The following is a 23,417-nucleotide window of genomic DNA, read 5'->3' on the forward strand; positions in this document are numbered from 1 at the left end:
ATGAAGATGAACAAAGCTTTCCCCGCTTCTTCCTCAGCACCAAACCATCGTTAGAAGAGATCCGGCTGTGGTCTCAGTCCTTCGACAAGCTGATGAGGAATCCGGCAGGTCGAAATGTTTTCCGGGAGTTCCTGCGGACAGAGTACAGCGAGGAGAACATGTTGTTTTGGCTCGCCTGCGAGGACCTCAAACAGGAGATGAACAAGAGCGCCATTGAGGAGAAAGCTCGTTCCATCTATGAAGACTACATTTCTATTCTGTCACCAAAAGAGGTATGACTGTTTTTCAGCTGGGGTTATACCAGTGCTCACTGTTTAGAGGACCAGTGTGTGAACTATACAACAGGTGCACAGAGCTGTAAGATGTAAGGTGTGTCTAAGCCAGAGCTGTGATCGCTCTGTTACAAAAACACTGGATACAGGTTCTGACACCAGGATTTACTTCCTGTTTACGCATTCTCATTGCTATCCTCGAAGAAACCAACTCCAGACTTTTTTGGAAAAAAATTCTTCATTTAATCCCAAACGCTACAGAAAGAGTGCGTATTTCTCCCACATTAGCTTCTAAAATCCAGGTGTTTACAGGTGCACCTTACAGCCGTACGTCTTGGATTTTCAGCACTGGCACTCTCAGTGTTCGGGTTTTCTTTCTTTAAGGAGGTAAAGAAAATATTTAATTGATTTCAGCAGTTGAAATGACAAGTTACAGCACGCTGGACAGCACCACCAAAGCTGAGGCCATGCTTCTGGAGACTTCTCTCCAACCTCTGGCTGTGGAGGAGCGTCTGCTCCGTGGGTTCTGAGTCAGCTGATCTGTCGGTCGAGCCACACCAGTGGATGTAAGCTGTGGGGAGCAGAAATGTGTCTTCAGTTATCATTTTTGCTTCTGACAGTTCAAAATGAGTCAAACTGTATTTCCATAGAATCTTTCCAGATAGCATCAGAGAGAAAAACAGAAAAGTTCCCAAAAGCAGGTTTAAAAGGTTTTTAGCTGCTTTGAGAAGGAACCCAATGAGATGTCAGACTCAGGGGGAGACAGCGCCACAGTTTGGCCACTGATGGAAAAGCTCCGACTCCTTTAGATCTTGTTTGCTGCACAGCCAGCAGATGGCCTCGGGGACCTGCTGGGGCTGCATGGATGTACCCTGGTGCTCATCCATCCAATTCAATTCAATTCAATTTTATTTATATAGCACCAAATCACAACATAAGTCGCCTCAAGGTGCTTCATAGATACAGAGAAAAATCCAACAATCATATGACCCCCTATGAGCAAGCACTTTGGCAACAGTGGGAAGGAAAAACTCCCTTTTAACAGGAAGAAACCTCCGGCAGAGCCAGGCTCAGGGAGGGGCGGGGCCATCTGCTGCGACCGGTTGGGGTGAGAGAAGGAAGACAGGATAAAAGACATGCTGTGGAAGAGAGACAGAGGTTAATAACAGATATGATTCAATGCAGAGAGGTCTGTTAATACATAGTGAGTGAGAAAGGTGACTGGAAAGGAAAAACTCAATGCATCATGGGAATCCCCCGGCAGCCTACGTCTATTGCAGCATAACTAAGGGAGGATTCAGGGTCACCTGGTCCAGCCCTAACTATATGCTTTAGCAAAAAGGAAAGTTTTAAGCCTAATCTTGAAAGTAGAGATAGTGTCTGTCTCCTGAATCCAAACTGGAAGCTGGTTCCACAGAAGAGGGGCCTGAAAACTGAAGGCTCTGCCTCCCATTCTACTTTTAAATACTCTAGGAACAACAAGTAGGCCTGCAGAGCGAGAGCGAAGTGCTCTAATAGGGTGATATGGTACTACAAGGTCATTAAGATAAGATGGGGCCTGATTATTTAAGACCTTGTATGTGAGGAGCAGGATTTTGAATTCAATTCTGGATTTAACATGAAGCCAATGAAGGGAAGCCAAAACAGGAGAAATATGCTCTCTTTCTAGTCCCTGTCAGGACTCTTGCTGCAGCATTTTGGATTAGCTGAAGGCTTTTCAGGGAGTTTTTAGGACTTCCTGATAATAATGAATTACAGTCGTCCAGCCTGGAAGTAATAAATGCATGAACTAGTTTTTCAGCGTCACTCTGAGACAGGATATTTCTAACTTTAGAGATGTTGCACAAATGGAAGAACGCAGTCTTACATATTTGTTTAATATGTGAGTTGAAGGACATGTCCTGGTCAAAAATGACTCCAAGGTTCCTCACAGTGTTACTGGAGGCCAAGGTAATGCCATCCAGAGTAAGAATCTGCTTAGATACCATATTTCTAAGCTTTTCAGGGCCGAGTACAATAATCTCAGTTTGATCTGAATTAAGAAGCAGAAAGTTAGCGGCCATCCAGGTCTTTATGTCTTTAAGACATTCCTGCAGTTTAACTCATTGGTGTGTGTTATCTGGCTTCATGGACAGATAGAGCTGGGTGTCATCTGCATAGCAATGTAAATGTATGCTATGTCTTCTAATGATGCTGCCTAAGGGAAGCATGTATAATGTAAACAGAAGTAGTACCGTGGTCTATGAAGGGGACGAGGAGTGTAACGGTCCTAATGCTCCTGCGTTGGTCCCAACATAGCCTGTTAGTCTTTAATGCAACGAGCAGACGTGCACACACAGCGATTGTGTTAAAGCTGCAAACGACACAAATCTAAATAGCCAGTCCTCTTCACCAGCCTCAAACATCACTCAGCCAGGGGAAGCTGGTTATACTAGACACCTGCTCAGCCAGGTAAAGGCCCGTGATTGGCCCAAAACACAGATCCCAGAGAATCCCGGGCCCAGAGCGAGACCCGTGTAAAGTTAGCAGATTTTTCAATAACAAAATTCACTTCCTGTATCATGTAGGTGGGAATGCACCCATAAGCATTTTGGTGCAGTCCATTGTTGTACTCGCGGCTGTCAGAAACTTGCGATTCTTTTAATTGAACAAATTGGTAAGCAGTTATGGGAGTTACAGTTCCCGTACCATAATTCCTTTATGTAGCACTTAGAACACATAGCTGGCCCAAGTGCTGTACAGCAGAAGAACAAAAAGTACAATAAATAACTAACAATAGAATAACAGTGTCAGTTACCCACTGAGTCAAAGGCCAGTGTATAAAAATGAGTTTTTAAAAACCACGTCTGAAGTCGACCGCCTACTAGAGGAAGAGCTTCAGGGTCTCCTCTAAGTTTCAGCTGCTCAGCTGACCGGAGTGAACCGTATAAGGCAAATATACCATTTAAGGATTTAAAAACCAGTAAAAGGATTTAAAATAGATCCCAAATTCAAATGGAAGCCAGCGTAAGGAGGTCAGAACTGGAGTAATATGATTTTTAAAACCATTTGAAAACACCTGTCTGGTGCCAGCGACAGGTCCTGGTTTACAGGGTTAAACTCGTCCATTTGGGCCAGTAACTGGTCTCTGTGGGCTCTCCACCATCATCCATAAAAATAATAAACAGAATTGTTGACAAAGGGAATAAACGAAGACAAAGAACTGACTTTCTGCAGGCAAAGACGAGGCTCTGACTGTAGTTATACACTCAGAGAACAGATAGCTCCATACAAAGGGACGATACTCGATACCTTTGAAGGGACAGAGGGGGCGACGTGTTTGTTTTTTTATTTCCGTGCACTCTTCTCGATCCTGACTGAGCGCCTCTGGGTGTAGATTATGTAAGTATCTGCATTGTTGATTGGTTGATAAGTGGGCTGGAATAGAGAAGGGAGCGATAGCAGAGTTCACCGGGAACAGGAGTCAATACTCAATTTCTACTTTTTGTATGTAAGATCAACAACAACATGAGCAAGAGTGGCTCTCAGATGGTTGAACCACAGACTCTGTACACTGCCTCCCTCTGGCAGCAGAGCTCTCTGCAGGCAGATGGGTAGTCTGCAGCCTATAGGCAGCAAACACTGCTCAACCATAAATCTGCTTCCCCCCAGAGTTGCCTGATCATTTGCCAGAATTTCTTTAAGACTGAACAAAAGTCTTGCTCAAGGCTTCCCCTAACTCTCACAGCAGAGGTTTGGTTCATTCAACCATGACCAGAGATGCGTTCTGCCCATTGTTACCGCTCTGCAGCCTCCAGAGTCCACAAGTAAACCAAGCTCCATAGGCCTCTTCTTAGGCCTGTCTGCTTCAGGGATCACCACCACAACACCCACCGACCACTCCACAGGCACAACTCTGGATCGTGATCCATTCAGATCCTCGCCTGCAGTTCTGTAGAAAGTCTTCTGCCTGTGACAGACTCTCACAGGTCACTCTCACTATACTTTTGGGTACGCAGCTCCTGAAGACAACATCCAACATTTTTCCCAAAAGGCTGATTCTGTTCATCTGGACGTTTTCAGTGGGAGAAACGTTTCACGATCGTCTAAGTGACTCCTTCAGTCTCAGCTGACTGCAGGTTTCAACCTTATAAAGAGCACATTTGCACAATGACTGAATCCAGCCCACTGAATGAACAATGGGCTGTGAGGTCGGTTCCTTGAGTGATGAAACGTTTCTCCCACCGAAAACGTCCAGATGAACAGAATCAGCCTTTTGGGATTTACTTACCTGGATGACTGAGCATCAAGACATCCAACATTTTTATTGGAGATTATGTATCGGGATTTCAGGAGCAGGACCACGCCTCCAAACGCTCCTTCCGGCTGTCATCTACAGAGGTTCCCCCAGTTCTGCAAGCCGATCATTCTCGTTTACGTGCCTCACCCTCCCTCTCTCTTTCTTCTCCATTCTTCAACTTCTTCACTTCTATTTAGTGCATTGGGATCTGCCAGGCCCGGGAGCCATCGCCAGTCTCCTTCGAGGCCTTCCCCAAACCGCAGCTCAATTCATGCCAAAGCATCACTTTTACCTACTAAAATGCTGTCAAACCTAAAATGAGGACGTGGGCTCAGTTAGTGAAATGTTATTTCCATGTTAAAGACATGTGGAGACGACACAGTAGCCTGAGTTGGGTTTAGCAGCAGCTGTTCAATGCAGTGTGCCTGGTTAAGAGTCTCTCGTGAGCTCCTATCAGTCACGTCTCCAGCTCCAGGTTGGCTGGCTCATTAGTCACACTGTTTCTTTATGTAGTGAAACCTGAACTGCTTTGTTGCATCAAAGTGTGTTTTTCCCTCCAGGTGAGTCTGGATGCTCGGGTTCGAGAGGTGATCAACAGGAAGATGCAGGATCCGACACCACACACCTTTGAAGACGCCCAGCTGCAGATCTACACGCTGATGCACAGGGACTCCTACCCACGATTCCTTGCCTCCAACATCTACAAGGCGCTGGTTCATGGCGGCTCCCGTACGCCCTCCGAGTCCTACTCCTAAACATCTTCATCCAACCTGCGCTCTGCCTCCATCCAAATCTTTCAAGCAGTCATCACTCCATCCTCAGCTCTTCCCACGTACTCATCTTCATCGTCTCTCCACTTCATGTTTTCTTCCTTTTAGTCACACTCCTGCTCACTTCTTTCTTCTTTTGTAGTCACCTTCTCTTAATATGGAGATAATCATTTTGAAAACAAGAAAAAAAACCCTGGAAACAGATTTACAATGTTTATAAAAATATATATATTTTTCTCGAATTTGAAATCTTAATCAGGCCTTTGACGTCAGTTAGACCTTGTTATGTGCAGGGTTAGTGCAGTGCAGTGATTAAAAACTAGCAGTTAAATATTAAGACAAACTCCTGGCCAACAGTTTCAGCTCAAACAGATGAATTTTAATAGCAGTGAACTTATTGATTTTAGGTGATTTATGAGTTTTACGTCACTGAAATCAGACTAAGCTGATCCCTGATCCATCCCTGCCTTCCTCCTCCTCACGGTTCACCTCTGCTTTGGTTCATGTTTCCCACCTGCTCCTGAGGGCACCAGCGAATGACACTGAAGTTTTACTGGGGTGATTGTTTTTTCAGTGGGAAAAATATTCACATGTGCCATCAGCTCTTTGTGGATTTTTACCAGCCTTGCTCCTTAGCATCTCCTTTCACAGAGCCAGCTGACTCCACCTCGCACTTCAGGAATGATGCGGTTCAAAGAAAAAGATGAATGCTGCGTCGTTCCCTTTCTCTGTTTTTGAACTGGAAACATGACGCTTCCTGAGACGCTTCATCTTTGGTAGTTCGCTGGATCGATGACTTTACTCCTGACCACAGGGGGGCGCCGCTTCCTCCAACTACTGATTAACAAACGACTACGTGAATATTTTATATCACAGAACTGAACGTGGAACATTTCACCTACTTTTGTTTGCCGTGGTCTCTCCTCGTCCTGGTTTTTCCAGAAGAGGATGACCCAATGAGACTGATTACACCCGACACACACACACACAGAGCAATAAAAACACTGGAGTTTAGAAAACACACACAGAATCAGTGCTACTTTACTTACACGGACCGTTCAATAATCAATACTTTCCTTCCATTAATGGTCAGAAAGACACAGATTTGAGTTTCGGAGTAAACGAAGCTGCTGTGACCGCTGTGTCTTTAAAATGAATGGATAATCAGTAATAATGATTATTGTTCATAACTAGTCTGCAACCAAAAACTACTATCACTGAGAGATGAAATGTAAAGAGTGCAAAGCTGCAGGCGGACGTTTGTGTTGTAATAAATGAACATTGTGTCTGCCTCGTGTCGCAGAGACCATAAGAAGAAGGACCTGTTAAAAGTGACACAGAGGAGGTTTTGTTTGTGCGGGTGGAGAACGCTTCACTGTTTACGACCAAGAATAACGCGCAGGTGAAGTTGGAATTTTATCTTCTTTAAGTCAGACGTACGCTGCCATTACGTGAATGTTTATGGTCGCCACATCTGTTTTCTTACAAATTTATAACAGGCCCTGTAAGTATAGTATCACACACACACACAGACACACACCGGGGCTGCCTACCTGGGCGCTGCTGCTGCTGACCTCTGCGACCTCTCACTTTTGACCTCATCACTGTCTGTGGCTCCTGATTAGCTGCAGGAGGCCACCGGGCTCATCTGTGGTTGGTCCATTCAGGAAGGGGGGCGGGAGGAAATCCCAGGTGCAAAAAAGCAGCCCATGTTGTGAGTCGGACGCTTCCTGCACTGCTTCATGGGAACGCTGGTAGATGGAGGCGGAGGCCACAGGTTCCAAACAGGAGATGCCTCCCTCTTCAGCAGACCAGTCACACGATGCATTTCTCTTCGTATTGTTGATGTTATTTATTTTCTATTTTGTTAAAACTGTGATTTTAATTGTACAAATATAAAGAGAAAACTGAAGATCCAACGAGAGGCTGCTTGTTTTGTGACAGAAATGACCTGAGAGGTCAGACAGTGTTCACACCTGTGTTAACACCAAGGACTGAATCAATAAAATCTCCCAGGCTAAAACGCTGTTATTATGATAACTGACCAGCACCGACACACTCTTTTTTTTGTGTGTCCCGTTTGGATCTTTAGCCATCAGAATTGTTGTCTTAAGGCCAAGAAAGATGCCAAGCGAATTTATTTTACCAAGTGGATCATCATGGCCTTGCCATATTGGTCCATTTGATTGACCTTTATAATTATGAATTTATTTTATTTTCATTTTTTAAAGTCGGGACAGACATGACTGCGGGATAGGACAGGGAGAAAGAATGAAAGAAAGAGAGGGAGAGAAAGAAAAATAGAGGAGAGAAGAGACTGTGAGAAAGGGGGAAGAAAGAAAGAAAAACAAACAAAACACCTGGGTCACCTGTATGGAGAAAAAAAAACAAGAAAGCAAACAACAAAGAGCAACATAAAAAAAACAGCACCATCACAATAAACTAGCTAGCAGTAGATATCAGTAGATACTAAATAATAAACGATATTGTGCAGCACGCAAGATAGACAGCGCACAATGTGCTTTGAGGCAGCAGCCAAGAAAGCTGTAGTCCGCGTCTGTGAACACCTGTGTGTACACCTGTGTGCATCAGCATGCTTGTATTCCGAAGGTTTCTCCATGTAACGATCTGCTAGGGAGTGTGGGGAGCCACAGCCCCGTCCACCAGGGTATGAAGCAGGTATGGAGGAGATCCAGGCCCCAGACATCCAGAGGCCCCAGAGTACGAGGACCCGAGGAGGACCACTAAAGGGGGGGGAACCGTGCCACCCTCCTGGGAAGAGCTGAGTAGAGCCCCAAACGAGAGGTCACCCAGCAGCTACGGAGCAGAGGCCAGAGGGGGTTGCAGTGGCTTGCACACACAGATTTCATTAACCATGTCAGGGTGCTAGCTCGCTGGTTTCCCGTGTTCTGATGGTAGGATTTCTTTCTAACCTTCGGCCTCGATGAAGAGGAAAACCTAACGGTGTTTGCAGGGTTGGTGAAGTCGGTCCAGCTGATGTGATGATGAACTTGAGGGTCTACGCTCGCCACAGATCACCAACACGTATATCTGACTTTGTGGTAAAGTCACAGACTTCGCTTTGATCTGTGACAAATCAGGCTGTGTGACAGGAAGCTTTGATGTTTCCATGGATACAGTCTAAAGTCTCACAGCTTAAAAACAAACAGCACTGAGCGCGTTCAGACACAAAATAATTCAAATCTTTAGATGAACCAGTTTCTGCTGCTGTCAGATTATTTTAATTTATTTATCTAAAAAGGGACAGTGCAGTTTAACATAGTCCAAGTACAAAACATGAAACTGATGTAACGCACATAAGTTTATAGCTATTGCTAATTTTCAACAATTGTCCCTTGTTGGGCTTACAATCAAAATAAATACATTTTACAACAACTACAATTAATAGACAATAAATTAAAAAATAAAAATCTGTTAAAAAATAAATATTTTACTTTTAGATTTTGTCTTTTTCAGAGGTGTTGTATTTTTATTTATCCTCATCTGATAAAGCATCTGAGCAGGGGGTGCTCACAGGGATCATTTGATAAGAAACAAGACTGACGTGACGTGTCAAATACCTTTTTTATGTGAGCCTGAAGCAAAGAGCCCGGCTTAACAGAGAAGGCTGGTAATCACGATACCCGTTATCGCTGACTGGAGTTTCAGATTTTAGTCCAGGAAGTCAGGATATATAGAACTTTAGTTCACGGTTAGCTACAGAGCTAATATAAAATCATCAGCACAGGAAGCAGGAGGGTAAGGGTTAAACTGTTCCCAGTAACGATCACGCTGGGTGAAGGATGGAGACAAACACCATTGTAGGACAGGAAGAAGCTTAAAATGACACAAACGTGTCCGTCCACAGCTCGAGGTCAGTCACTAATCTGCTGCTGCCTGGTTTGAATGACTGTGACAAAATCCTGATCCTCAGTGTCGTGTCCAGAACGAGGGGAATTCTTTGGAGTCCAGGACACAACTTCTCTGCTGCTGGGTTAAGGTCAGACACTTTCTAATAAACAGTTCTTAGAGCACAACAGGAGCCAAGAGTACAACTCAATAAAGTTTCCACGAACACAGAAAATAATGAACCAGCTCCCTGAAATCTATAATCTCAGACGGTTTCCACTGAGCACCAATTATGTTCTCTTGACAAAAATAGACTTGTGAAAAGATTCATTTGTACATATGTTATATCTGTTTTCTCTGTCTCTCTTCATGCTCATGTATGGGAAGAGCTCACCGGTGTTTCCACAACAAACACAACAGAATCCTTCTCAGCTCTGTTTCCCCACCACTCTTCATCCTACCCGTCAACACACTTCCAAACACCAGCAGCATTTAGAAAAACAGCACGAGGCCTCTGCTCTTTGTTTAAGTAGTCTGTCTTTTGCTGGATGCTTCGTGGTACAGTGTTAACGTCCACATTTATTCAGACGAATACTGTTTAACTTCTCAAAAGTAAGAGCATGTTGGTCTGTCCAGGCCAGGTTAGATATGCATCCGACTGCCACCATCACAGATCTGTTTAATCTGCCTATCAGCCAACCAGCCTCGTCCGTTTAGACTTGTCCTTGACATTTTGGGGCATGAAGCTCCTTTCGGTTATAGCCTGAAAAATATTTGTTGAGTCTTGGAGGAAAAACCTTTCCCGAGTCTGTGTGAACATTTGTGTTGAATTTGAGGCGTTGAACACCTTCAGGGGTGATATAACCAGGATTAGCAATCATCAGGGTTCACTGGTACTGTAACCAGTCAAGTAGAGGAAGAAGGTTTGTTGTCACTCGTTGGCTGTTTTGCACAAACTAACAATGGGAATTATAATCCATTAAATAGAGGATTAGAGTAACTCTGCAAATAGTCTGAGGGTAAATTAATCTCATTTTCACTGACCGACAGTGAAGATGAACTGTGAAGGAGTGGAGAGACAATGCTGGTACCTCAACGCTGCACGAGGTCATCGTTCATTCGTCTCGATGAGCTAAAAGTCACACTCAGCTAAACAACCATCAAGATTTTTTTTTTTTCCTACAGGTGGCATGTAAACCAGCCGAATTCTTCTCAGTTCGTATTAATCAACATTTTTCAGATTGGAAGCCAGTCCAACCTACAGAATGACTGAAAACACAACATCATTTATTATAATCAAACCCAAGTGCCGATGACATCGTACCACCACTGACTCAGTCTAACAAGTCTTTGGGGAAATTACAGTGAAAGAAATCATTATGTGATGAAAGTTTTCCCACAAAGAAAGAAATGGTTTCTGGTTCATTTCAAAGGAGACAAACTATTCTGCATTAACTCGAAGCTTCAACTCTCACCACAGACTTTTCATCGACCTGAGGACAGGAGACTGGTGAGGACGGTGCATAATACCTCATTCTGGATCTTCGTCTTTAGCCGGTCCTTTGTTCTCTTAGTGCTATGTTTAAGGTCTTCCTGGAAAACCCACCCACAACCAATCTTCAGCATTCAGGCTGAGGGGACGAGGTTCTGGTCCAAGATTTTAATGGTACATGGCCCTGTACTTTGAAGACACAGGGCCTGTACACTCAGAAAAACGACTTCAAGCAAGTTTCCACTTCCATGCCCAACGGTGGGGATGCTGTTCTTTGGGTCATACGGCGGGTAGAACTCAGTTCCATTTTGGTTTCATCTGACCACAGCACTTGCTCACCCGGCTTTCCTGAATCATTTAGATGTTCACTGCAAACGTCAGATGGGCCTGCTTGAACATTTCAGTCCAATTTCTGAATACTCAAACTCAATGCCTCACCAAGTTCATGGTGGTCGTCTTTTACTTCATTCCAGCCATGGGCAGGTCTACGGTGGGAACCGGAATTCTAGCTGGGTTGTAAAGGCTCAAATACTCATTTCAGCCAATAACATGACATCAGTTTTGTCTAATGTGTTTCTCTAGATTTTTGGTTGATATTCTGCGTCTCTCCATTCAAATGAAATTCTAAAAGAAAGACTGCCGATTTCTTTGTGAGTAAACTTCAAGGTTCACCAGGGGGCAGGGATGGTTTCCCTTTTTATTGATGATGGTGATTTCTGAAGCCAAAACAATAAAAACAGCGATTCGATGGTCTTCATCCAAGAGCAGATTTAATATGTTCAGCACATCATGGCAAAGAAAGACACACTATGAGCTGTGATTTGAATCTGGCTCAAGCGTCTTCAGAAAGGAAGTCTCAGTCATCAATACAAAACCAATTCAACCAATGGACAACATCAGCTGGCTTTTGTCTCTCCAAATACATTGCAGCATTTAGTTTGATATATAAAAAGAAATTACACCAAAAAAATAAAAAATAAAATAAACTTCAATAACTTCAATTTGCTTCTTGACAGAAGAATAAACGGCCGAGTTTTCTTCAACAGAACTGAAAGACAAATACAAAGAGACACCTCAATCAGACCCAATGCAGAGAAACCTGAAACAGTCAGAAACAGATCCGACTGTCACCTGGCCCTAAACAGACACTATGAATCTCAGCACCTCAGAAATCAGAGGCAGAAGCTCAGTGGAAAAAGATCAAAGTGCACACCTGCAGTGGAAAAACACACCACAGAGCTAACAAACAAATGCAGATCTGGTAACTCAAATCTTTTCGCTTTGAGCAGCTTGAGGCAGCTGCTGTTGTGATTTGGCATTTTATAAATGAAAATGAATTGAACTGAAGCTTTGCTCTTCTCATAAATCACCTGCTTCTCCATTTAGTTGCTTCACTTTGACCTGAGTCAGCAGCTAAATCAGCTAGGTCGGGGTGAGAGGGTATGGTAAGATCAGAAGGTCAGGTAAAGAAGGTTAGCATGCAGATAGAGCTGAGAGGAAGAGGGGGAAGCTGTAATTCAGCCTCTGCTGCCACCATCTGGAGGCAGAAGCTGCAAACCTGAGCTCAAACATTCAAAGCAACAGACAGTGCACAAGACAAGTGAACAAAAGCTCCACAAAAGAGGAAGACTTCAGAGAGGATTCATGGATGTACTGAAGGAAGGAGGGTGGGTGTGACTGCTGTGTAGACCTCTAAGAAGGGTGATGAGAAAGAGGGTAGGTCGATTAGCTATTTATCAAATATTTGCAGAAGAGAAACTTTTATATGGCCCTAAATATTTCCAAGACAGCGCCGTCTGTAACACTGATCAGTGTCAACGCCAGTCCACATGTCCTGTGTATTTCTCAGAGTCAGGGGCCTTACCTTCCATCGGTTGCCGCAGTCGTTACACAAAACAAAAGTGGTCATGGGCTCATCAGCGCTGCGGGTCTGCACCTGAACACGAGAATGAGGTGGTGAAAACTGGTCAGAGAACAGCGACCATCAGCCTGAAGATGTGCTCATACCTGTGTGTACGTGCAGCTCTTTCCATGACACTTGCTGCAGATAAACATGTCCGTCTCAGTTCCTCCGACCTTGGAAAGCTGATGCTGTCTGATCGACTCTTTTGTCAGAGCCTCTCTCATCTGCTTCAGCTCTGCACTCGCCATTTCCTGCGCGTGCACACACACACACACACACACACACACACACACACACACACACACACACACACACACCTTCATTCGACCCACTGACTCCACTCCTTTTTGTAGTTATCCAGTTTACATTCATACAAACCACCGCTGCACAAATGGGGATTCTTACCGTTTCACTCTATAAGCTCAGTGGGCTCTTGACCTCATCTCACTAACGTGAAACTAAAACAAATTACTTCCCATTTAGACTTTCAGAATAAAACAATATTAGGCCTATAAATATTTTGCCAGAGACAACTTTTTTCTAATTTAGGCACTGTAAATCACCACAATCAATTTAAAATGAAACAACTGAGATGCAGGTGAAGTGCAGACTTTCAGTTTAATTCAATGGTTTGAACAAAAAGATTGCATAAATGTGAGGAACTAAAGCATTTTAATGCAATCAAACACAAAACAGAAAAGTAATCGGACCAATTACATATAATAAAATGTTCATTTCTTATACTTGGTTGAAGACCCTCTGCCTGAAGTCTTGGACATCACCAGATGCTGCTTTTTAACGCTCTGCAGGCCTTTACTGCAGCAACTTTCACTTCCTGTTTGTGGGCCTTTCTGTCTGACTCCAACCAGTGAAACGCTCAGTTGGGCTAAGATCAGCTGACTGACTTGGCCCTTGAAGAATTTTCCAATAAACTCCTGGCTGTGTGTTTCGGGTCATCTGTATTATGAAACACACTGACTCTGACTGCACGTAGACAGTCTGTCTCTGAACACCTCAGGAGTTCGTTCTGCTGCTTCGGTCACATCATCATAAACACTCATGTCTAGGGATGGGTATTGATAAGATTTTCACGATTCCGATTCCATTTTCGATTCTGTTTAACGATTCGATTCTTTATCGATTCTTTTTAAAAAGGAGGACACTAAGGTCGACTAGCTTAGAACTTTGTTTTATATCTTCTCTTTGAACAAGATAGAAATTTAGGAGTAACATGGCCTTACAAACCCAACAGTGAGATCTTAAGAGATCCAGCCTGCGGCTCTTCAATGGGGGTGTCACAGGGTCCCCAGGAAAAAAATTGTAAATGTGAAATAATAAAATAAATATTCTTCTGTAGCAATAACAAAGTATAACATAAATTATTCTGTAGCAATTACACAAGAATATCCAGTAATGTCCCTGCCTACAATTACACACATTCACTTACTGAAAATCATCTGCTGTGGCAAACGGGTGCAAGCCTTTGACCACAAACTGAGTCACTGCTCGGTGACATTCGTCTATCCTGCCTGAAAGGAGACGCTACCGGTAGACTGCAGCGAGAACTGCCAGCATCTGAGCCAGACTCTGTCTCTCATCATGGTCACTAAATGCACAGTAATGGCAGGTTTGTAATAAGGCAGATCGCGCTAACATAATATGCACTGTTAGTTGATTATTTACCTGCCGCATTAACGGGAGAGGATGTGCAAACGTTACCGCTGCTGCTGGGTTGAGATTCACGAGTCCAGAATTAAAAACACGACATTCATTTAAGGTCATCGCGTGTTTGTGAGCAAATGCTTTTGCATATTCGTAGTGTTTCCTCCCTTAAATGAAATATTTACTTTGCAAGTATTGCAAGTTGCCCTGTCGTCATCCGTTCTCGTAAAGTATAACCAAACTTTTGAGCGTTTGAGCCGCCGTGTTTCCTGCCAGGTAAATGACGCTCCACAACGTGGTGACGTCATTCGGGGCGACTGGAATCGATAAGGGAATCGTTTGCAAAAATGGCAAACTATTCCAAGGAATTGAAACAGTGGGAACCGGTTCTCAACAAGAACCGGGTTTCGATACCCATCCCTACTCGTATCCCAGTGCCACTGGCAGCCATGCACGTCCAAACCATCACACTACCTCCACCGTGTGTTACAGATGATGCTGTATGCTTTGGATCACGAGCTGTTCCACGCCTTCTCCATACTTTTCTCTTGATCTTGGCCTCATCTGTCCAAAGAATGTTTTCCCAGAGCTGTGCCGGCGTTTTTAGACGTTTGTAGCCGATCGAGCCTTTCTATTCTCGGGGCTTATGAATGGTTGCACCCTGCAGTGAACCCTCTGTGCTTTCTGTCATACAGTCTGCTCTTTATGCTGCACTTGGGTATCGACACGCCTTCCTCCTGGAGAGTGTTGTTCCCTTGGCTGACGTTGTGAAGAGGTTTCTCTGCACCGTGATTCTGCGAGCATCCACCACCGTTGTCTTCCATGGACGTCCAGGTCTTTTTGCCTTGCTGAGTTCACCAGTGCTCGCTTTCTTTCTCAGGATGATTTTGTCACTCCTAATATTGCAGCAATTTCTCAGACGGTTTGTCTTTGTTTGTTTCAGAGCTGCATTGACTGCATGATGTCTGTTCACAGCAAAATCTTCCAAATGCAAGAACCAAACATCAAGTCAAATCTTTATTCTTCACTGATGATGACATGACGAAGGAATTGCCCACACCAGGGGTCAGTAACCTTTAACACCCAAAGAGCCATTTGGACCCAGTTTCCACGCAAAAGAAAACACTGGGAGCCGCAAATACTTTTTGACATCTAAAATGAAAATAACACTGCATATATTGGTTTTTTTTTTTTACCTTTATGCTTCAACTAAGGTGTGTTGCTTATGAATCCATGAAGTGGTATGGAGAAAATTACATTATGTAATTAACACATTTTGAACTCTTAAAGAAATATAACAAAAGGAAACACCCAGCTGAACTAAAGTGATCCAGCAAACAAAAACTGTGAGCCGCCACCCTCATATCGCCTTTGGGCTTTTGGAGCCTTGACCTGACTTTGGAAAAAAGCACTATGCTGCTAAAAAAAAATGAAAAATAGATATTTGCAAAATTCTGCCTACATATGTATTTTACCAGGTTAATGGGTGTGGCAGGGCGTGGTCTGCAGTGCCGCTGCAGAGGAGGCGGACGCACCTGAGAGTCACCCGCAATCACGCCTCGCCGCCTTAACCTCTGTGCTATCTGGCTCAAGCGATGGGAGTTCGCCTTGTAATCGGAAGGTTGCCGGTTCGAGCCCCGGCTTGGACAGTCTCGGTCGTTGTGTCCTTGGGCGAGACACTTCAGCCGTTGCCTACTGGTGGTGGTCAGAGGGCCCGGTGGCGCCAGTGTCCGGCAGCCTCGCCTCTGTCAGTGCGCCCCAGGGTGGCTGTGGCTACAATGTAACTGCCATCACCAGTGTGTGAATGTGTGGATGACTGGATGTGTAAAGCGCTTTGGGGTCCTTATCAAATCAAATCACTTTTTATTGTCACATCACATGTGCAGGCACACTGGCACAGCACATGCGAGTGAAATTCTTGTGTGCGAGCCCCACAAGCAACAGAGATGTGCAAACACAACAACACAAACGAGCAAAATACAAGAGTGGCCAACCTGAAACTAATAAATATATGTACAATATATAATAGTGTATGCATTTCTGGATGTGTATACTAAATATTTTCCTACGTGTGTGTGTGTGTGTGTGTGTACACATTTTTACAAATTAAATAGTAAAAAAATAAAATAAAATAATAATAATAATAATAATAAAATATATAAAATATACAGAGTTGAATATGTGCAAAACAAGTGGCATTTATATACAGTGTGGAGTGCATAATGTTAGGGACTAGTAAAGCGCTATATAAATACAGGCCATCTACCATCTATCTGTGCTGCTGTGTTGGTATGTGTTGGGCTGTGAGCTTTAACACCGACTGTATGCGTACAGCAACCGTGTGTGAAAAGTGGTCAATAAAGAGATGCTGAAAAGCGTGTTCATGCAAACATTGTCGGATCTGCCGTGATATGTTTACAATGGGACTTCTGCTCCTGAACCTCTGCACACAGCGTCTGCAAATCGTGGCTTCCATCTTTACGCAGGACTGTAAGCTGTCATCTGTGAGGCATGAGCGGTGTTTGTTTTTAATATAGTTCACGGTGGAGAACAGCTGCTGACATAATGTGGATCCGAAGATCCATAACTGGCCTACCTGGGGTTGAAAGTCTCGATGCACGACGTTTCTGCGGGTACACCGGCTTCCGCGAGTGTGACGCTTATTTTGAGCGATGAAAAATAATAAAATATAATTTTATTTTTATATTTCAAAATCACAATAATCTTCCAATTTAGAACTACAAGTTAAAAAAAAGAACTAAATACAAGTAAAACACACTTCAGCTAAATACTTCTAATTTATTTTACCCAAACCACGCGGAGTCGCAGTACAAGGACTAAAGAGCCGCAGGTTGCCGACCCCTGGCCCACACCATCCATCGGCCTTTCAGACGATTGTCCGATTACTTTTGGTCCCTTTAAATAGAGGGTGGCACATGTTAAAGAGCTGAAACTCTTAAATCCTTCATCCAGTTTCAATGTGGATACCCTCGAATGAAAGCTGAGAGTCTGCACATTATGTCCTTTATACAACTAAAAAACAGGTTAAAAAAAAAAAACAAAAAAAACCTTGTGTCAGTGTCCAAATATATATGGATGTAACTGTAGAAGTAATAAAGGGTTATACAGTTACACTGCACTGTATCGTGAAACTCCGCCCCTGACCCCTATTTAAAGAGGAAGACGCACTGACCTCAGCAGTCATACAGGCGATGCGATGTGGCGAGATGTTTCCACACAGTACGTTGCGGCGCAGTTCTGGGTTCTTCTGGTCTTTCAGGTTGGAGATTCGACTTCGTAGACGGGTTTTATATTTCATGTCTGTCGACTTAAACTCCTGGAAGATCTGTGCACATGGCGAGCCGTCAAGGATCAAGAGTGTGTGCGAAATGTGTTGGAACTGGAAAAACGTGCAGAACATTTATTGTAGTGCTGCTGGTGTTCATTAATACTGAAGCTTTTATGTAATCATGAATGAAATCTGCTCCAGTAAAGTGAGATCCTTCCTGTGAGGATGCTCCCGCCGACACTGTTCAGTGGTCAGGTTTCAGCAATAGCAACACGAAAGGATATGTTCTTCGATTTGAGCCGCCAGGTGCTCGCAGTCCACTCTGATGGCCTTGTGGTCATCTAAAACACAAACATTGGTTAGCTTCATCCTTGTAAACAGCACCACAAACACCTGACTATCAACTCTGACAGATTCCAGGTCTTTGTGTAAACAGGAGATTACTGAAACACAGATTCCTCATTTAGACAGTGATACGATCAGATTAATCTGATCAAGGCAGGGTTCAGAGTCTGAAAAGATCCAGACTTCATTATCTTCTCACCGTCCGTCTGTAGCGCCGCTACCAGCAGCTCTCGACTCTTGCTTCTCACGCAGCCCATGGTTACGGGGGCAGGGGGGAAGGAGGTGACCTGAGAGAGGGTGGTGGTAGTTGGGGAAGTGGGGGTGGACGGGGGCCCCTCAGAAGATTTACTGCTGAGGAGGAGGAGAGAGGAAGAGTTCTTATTTGACTGAAACTTTCTCCTGATCGCAAACATGTAAACAAGCTGACGCCGCCGCCAGTGTGCAACAGACCCTTTTTCACTGCTGCCATAATCCTTGGAGGTGGATGAAGACCTCACCGGAGAGCCGTCCTTTTTCTTCTCCTCTGAACCCTCTGTCAGATAAAAACTAACAAATGACTGCAGCCATAATTCTACTTCCTGTTTGTACACTCGGGATTACGGTTTCTAACACTTGATGATGCAACTTAAATCATGCGAACTGACAACAGTCACCTGGAGACACATTATATGTCACGTTTCGGTTTTTCTTTACCCACCCAGCAGTTTCTTCCAGGACTTGATGAGAGTTTTGGCTAAAGTCTGAACTTCTTCGTCTGAACTTTGTTTCCTCACAGCGTTCACCGACATACCCACTCTGGTAGACTACACACACACACACGTTTCTGCAGCGCTTTAAATGAAAACATTCACAGCAATGATAAATGGATTTGGTCTAGTGTATTCATAAACCTCGTGGACTTTAATCTCACCGGTGTGTTACTGCACACTGAAAGTCATAAACACCGAGTCCTGTGTTACCTTCAGTTCAGTTAAATCAGACACGCAAGTGAATTTCAGGCTTTTTCGTATCACCATATTGTTTGTGGAGTTGCTCACCTGCAGTGTCTCCAGAGACATGTTGATGTTCTTCAGTTCTCTCAGCAGGTCCAGAGCATTGTCCTGTAAACAGAACCACCATTTTATTGTACCTAGTCGTTTACTAAATAAACGTGTTGTGAAAAACTGTAAGAAGGTTTCTGTCTGAATGTTAAAAAACTATTAAAGTTTTTCAGTAAAGCTTCACATTTGAATCTCGAGTCCTCACTAAGACCAAAAAAAGTGGACCACACCAGTCCAGCTCCGAGGTCTTTACACTGGCTGCCTGTCCGTCAGAGGATAGACTTTAAAGTCCTGATGCTGGCCTATAAAGCTCTGAATGGTTTAGGACCAAAATACATCAATGACCTCCTGACCCAGTATGAACCTTCCAGATCCCTCAGGTCATCTGGATCTGGTCTTTTATCAGTTCCCAGAGTCAGAACCAGACACGGTGAAGCTGCATTCAGCTTTTATGCTCCTTATATCTGGAACAAACTCCCAGAAAGCCTCAGATCAGCTGAAACACTCAGTTTATTTAAATCCAGGTTGAAGACTCACCTGTTCTCAGCTGCATTTGAATAAAGCACCAAATCCACACTTTAAGCTTAAATTTCAAAACTTACATTTAACTACTGATTTTATCTACTGTTCTGATTTTATCTGTTCTGATTTTATATACTGTTTTGTTTGTTTGTTTATTAGTTTGTTTGTTTGCATGTTTTAATCAATTTTAAATCATGCTTTTTATTGTTTGTGTTTCTAATGTCTCTGTAAAGCGCTTTGAATCACCTTGTTGTTGAATTGTGCTATACAAATAAACTCGCCTTGCCTTTGTGCAATACTATTTTTCTTTGGTCAGCACACCTTTACATTCAGGTGGAATAAAAACACAGCTAATATTTCTTTTATCTTTTACCTCTTTGATAACAAACAAAGTTTCACCAAGAACTCAAGGAGCTGCATGACAAGACGACAGACAAACAGAAGAAAGTTCAGTACAGTCAAAGAGCGCAAGTTAAGCAAAAGAGAGTAACAGCAGAAAGCAGGACAAGACTGCTCAAAGAAGTCCTGCCATTAATTAATGCTTCGATCTTAAATATGATCAACCTATCTCTAATAATCAGCTATGTACCACCAGCCTTCAAGCTGGCTGTAGTTAAACCTTTACTCAAAAAGCATCTCTAGACCCAGCAGTCTTAGCTAATTATAGGCCAATCTCCAACCTTCCTTTCATATCAAACATCCTTGAAAGAGTAGTTGTCAAACAGCTAACAGATCATCTGCAGAGGAATGGTTTATTTGAAGAGTTTCAGTCAGGTTTCAGAGCTCATCACAGCACAGAAACAGTATCAAGCCTACAGCCTCTCCGTCAGTCCAGCCTCAGAGGTCTGTCTGCATCATGCTGCACACGTTGGTCACATTTGGAGTTCAGGAAACTACAGTTTGAATATTTTGTGCCATGTAATGACATCACTAATCACCTGACTGCAGGTGATGAGCTCTGAGCTGATTCCAGGTGTGTCCGTTTGAAATCTGAACTGTGTCATGATTTCAAAGTGTTACCTTCCTCGCTCACCATCACCTGTCGGCCGCTTTCACTCACCGTGCTCTTCTTCTGCACCATTTTATCCAACTTTCTGGCGATGCGCTCCACTTCCTGATCCTTCACCATGTCTGCGGCTGCCTCTGCGTCACTGCCCTGCAGAGGAAAGCTCCATGGATGGAGCGCAAACTCTTCTCCGTCCTCTTCTCTCCTCTCACGGCCGGTCGTTGTGTGCGAGGCATTGTGGGAGATGGAGTCTTCTTGTCTCTCCAGGTTAACGTTCTTCTTCTTTTTCTTACTTTGGTTGGCAAAAAACAAAACGGCGCATTACCGCCTCCAACTGGTGTGGAGTGTGAACTGGACCGTCGCTCAAAAAAACCCCAAACAAACAAATTCTCCCGAGCGATTTACCCTCTTTTACAAACTGGAATAAGGCCTGATAACTTTCACTTCATGGGTCCTTTTGCAGTAAATCAATAAGATCCAGTTTCATTTACATATCACTGAGGTTTCCTTCATTTCTTGCCTTACCATACTCGTTATCTCTGTCTGACAGAGGCTAATACCCAGGTTCACTACCCCATGCTTTGTGGCTTCCTTTGCAGCTCTGTCTGCCATTTCATCTGCTCTGACTCCACAGTGAGCTGGAATCCATAAACACATGTGTGTATATTCTGTGAAGTGTTGCTGAACCTCTGTTAGGACATCTGCTCTGCTTTCTGAGCGGCTACTCTGTAAACTGACCAATGACGAGCCAGAGTCGTAACAAATTACTGCTTTAAACGGCCTCATGTCTTCTACCCAGTGAACAGCTAACCGTATTGCGAGCATTTCTGTATACTGACAGTCCGTCACTGATCCTTTCCCTATTTTGACTTTAAACTCCGGAACAACCAATGCTACACCGGTTTGACCGGCTGTGTTCTTTGATGCATTTGTATGTATTTGTACATAATTATAATACTTGTCGATATAAGCCTGTCCTGTATGTGCGTTTAAATTAACTACCCTGTCCCTGTTCTTCTTTTCCAATAATGGATACTTCCTGTGGCATCAGGTAGTATCCATGGAGGTATTGCTGATAACGGCACTCTTTGACTGATGTTGAACTGATGCTCTCCTAGTCACAGTCCATCCGAAGCTCTTTGTTTCCTGCAAGGTTTTAGTACCTCTTCTGTTGGGTGATCCTGTCCATGGCCGTCCAGATTTGCCATTAAGTGTTAACTGCTCTCTTCTCATTCCTAGTGGCATCTCACCCATCTCCATCTGTAAAGCTGCTGTTGGGCTTGTTTTAAACACACCTGTGCAGAGTCTCAGTGCCTGATACTGAATATGGTCTAACTTTGAAAGGTTTGTGTCTGCCACTGAATTATATGCTACACATAATCTAACACTGATTTGACTAACCCAGGGTATATGGCCCTCAAAGACTTCCTATCTGCTCCCCAGCCCATCCCAAGTAAACCGCTCATTATATTTATTATCCATTATTCCCTGAATGTGTTCAGCCCGTGTTACCCTTTCATCCAACCACAATCCAAGAAACTTAAATTTACTCTCTCTTTCTAACTCCTGACCGTATAACTTAAGCTTGACTTCCTCTCCAACTCTTTTTCTCGTAAAATCATTGCCTTGGTCTTATAAACCGAAAATTTAAAACCCTGTTTATACGACCACTCTTCAACTTTTCCAGTTGCCCCCTGTAGTTTCTTTACAATAAACATTTTTATTGTAAAGAATAAAAATGTTTTCCCTCTCTTCCCCATCGCTCCATCAAAGTGAAACCCCCATCCCACCCTGTATGTCATTAAACACATGATTTATCATTAAAGGAAATAACAAAGGCCTCACTCTGCTCCCTTGATGTGTACTGTTTTCTACGGGAAACCTCTGTGAATCTTCCCAATTCTCACTTGTATTTGTCTTCCCCTTAATAAATCCTTTATCATCTGAACATCCACTGATACCCGGTTTCCTGACTTTGAGGCCTTTGAGGCCTTCTCTCCACATCGTGTCGAAGGCTTTTTCCATGTCAGCAAACACCTCAACTACACTCTCTTTGTTTATTTGTGCTTTCCTGACTTAATGTTCCAAACACAATATGGATCCTCTTCTGAAAGCACTTTGATGTTTACAGGGAGTGCAGAATTATTAGGCAAGTTGTATTTCTGAGGAATAATTTTATTATTGAACAACAACCATGTTCTCAATGAACCCCAAAAACTCATTAATATCAAAGCTGAATGTTTTTGGAAGTAGTTTTTAGTTTGAGCTATTTTAGGGGGATATCTGTGTGTGCAGGTGACTATTACTGTGCATAATTATTAGGCAACTTAACAAAAAACAAATATATACCATTTTCAATTATTTATTTTTACCAGTGAAACCAATATAACATCTCCACATTCACAAATATACATTTCTGACATTCAAAAACAAAACAAAAACAAATCAGCGACCAATATAGCCACCTTTCTTTGCAAGGACACTCAAAAGCCTGCCATCCATGGATTCTGTCAGTGTTTTGATCTGTTCACCATCAACATTGCGTGCAGCAGCAACCACAGCCTCCCAGACACTGTTCAGAGAGGTGTACTGTTTTCCCTCCTTGTAAATCTCACATTTGATGATGGACCACAGGTTCTCAATGGGGTTCAGATCAGGTGAACAAGGAGGCCATGTCATTAGTTTTTCTTCTTTTATACCCTTTCTTGCCAGCCACGCTGTGGAGTACTTGGACGCGTGTGATGGAGCATTGTCCTGCATGAAAATCATGTTTTTCTTGAAGGATGCAGACTTCTTCCTGTACCACTGCTTGAAGAAGGTGTCTTCCAGAAACTGGCAGTAGGACTGGGAGTTGAGCTTGACTCCATCCTCAACCCGAAAAGGCCCCACAAGCTCATCTTTGATGATACCAGCCCAAACCAGTACTCCACCTCCACCTTGCTGGCGTCTGAGTGGGACTGGAGCTCTCTGCCCTTTACCAATCCAGCC

General features: G+C 43.5%; 2 protein-coding genes and 1 long non-coding RNA gene across 10 annotated transcripts in view; 1 reads left to right on the plus strand and 2 right to left on the minus strand.

The window, feature by feature from the left end:
* The window catches only part of LOC146551388 (regulator of G protein signaling 17-like), a 45,230-nt gene extending 37,886 nt beyond the window's left edge, over positions 1-7,344 (plus strand). For all 6 annotated transcript variants that reach the window (XM_085261216.1, XM_085261219.1, XM_085261217.1 and 3 more), the window contains 2 exons: positions 38-272; positions 5,112-7,344. In XM_085261216.1, the coding sequence (XP_085117342.1) occupies positions 38-272; positions 5,112-5,306 (430 nt within the window). In that variant the 3' untranslated portion in view covers positions 5,307-7,344. The remainder of the gene's footprint in view (positions 1-37; positions 273-5,111) is intronic.
* On the minus strand, positions 192-20,649 carry tcea2 (transcription elongation factor A (SII), 2). Of its 3 annotated transcripts, none has more exons than XM_085261214.1 (10): positions 20,484-20,649; positions 18,899-18,961; positions 18,559-18,664; positions 18,312-18,393; positions 18,061-18,209; positions 17,800-17,857; positions 17,421-17,574; positions 12,670-12,816; positions 12,527-12,598; positions 192-843 (listed from the first exon to the last, which is right to left on the minus strand). In XM_085261214.1, the coding sequence occupies exons 1-10, from the start codon at positions 20,550-20,552 to the stop codon at positions 703-705; spliced, it is 1,041 nt and encodes a 346-aa protein (XP_085117340.1). In that variant the 5' UTR covers positions 20,553-20,649; the 3' UTR covers positions 192-702. The 3 variants fall into 3 exon arrangements, with proteins under 3 accessions (XP_085117340.1, XP_085117339.1, XP_085117341.1); XM_085261213.1 differs by having other exon boundaries at positions 18,061-18,212; XM_085261215.1 differs by lacking the exon at positions 192-843 and adding an exon at positions 11,416-11,710 and having other exon boundaries at positions 18,061-18,212.
* LOC146551390 (uncharacterized) lies at positions 13,165-17,391 on the minus strand. The gene is made up of 2 exons (XR_014890293.1): positions 17,036-17,391; positions 13,165-16,886 (listed from the first exon to the last, which is right to left on the minus strand). It is a non-coding gene; the product is annotated as an uncharacterized LOC146551390 (long non-coding RNA).
* Positions 20,650-23,417: the final 2,768 nt, after the last annotated feature.

This window comes from Mchenga conophoros, linkage group LG20 (assembly GCF_057382185.1).
Source record: "Mchenga conophoros isolate Kocher_MC1m ecotype Shallow Benthic linkage group LG20, M_conophoros_male_GT1.1, whole genome shotgun sequence".
Taxonomy (NCBI): domain Eukaryota; kingdom Metazoa; phylum Chordata; class Actinopteri; order Cichliformes; family Cichlidae; genus Mchenga; species Mchenga conophoros.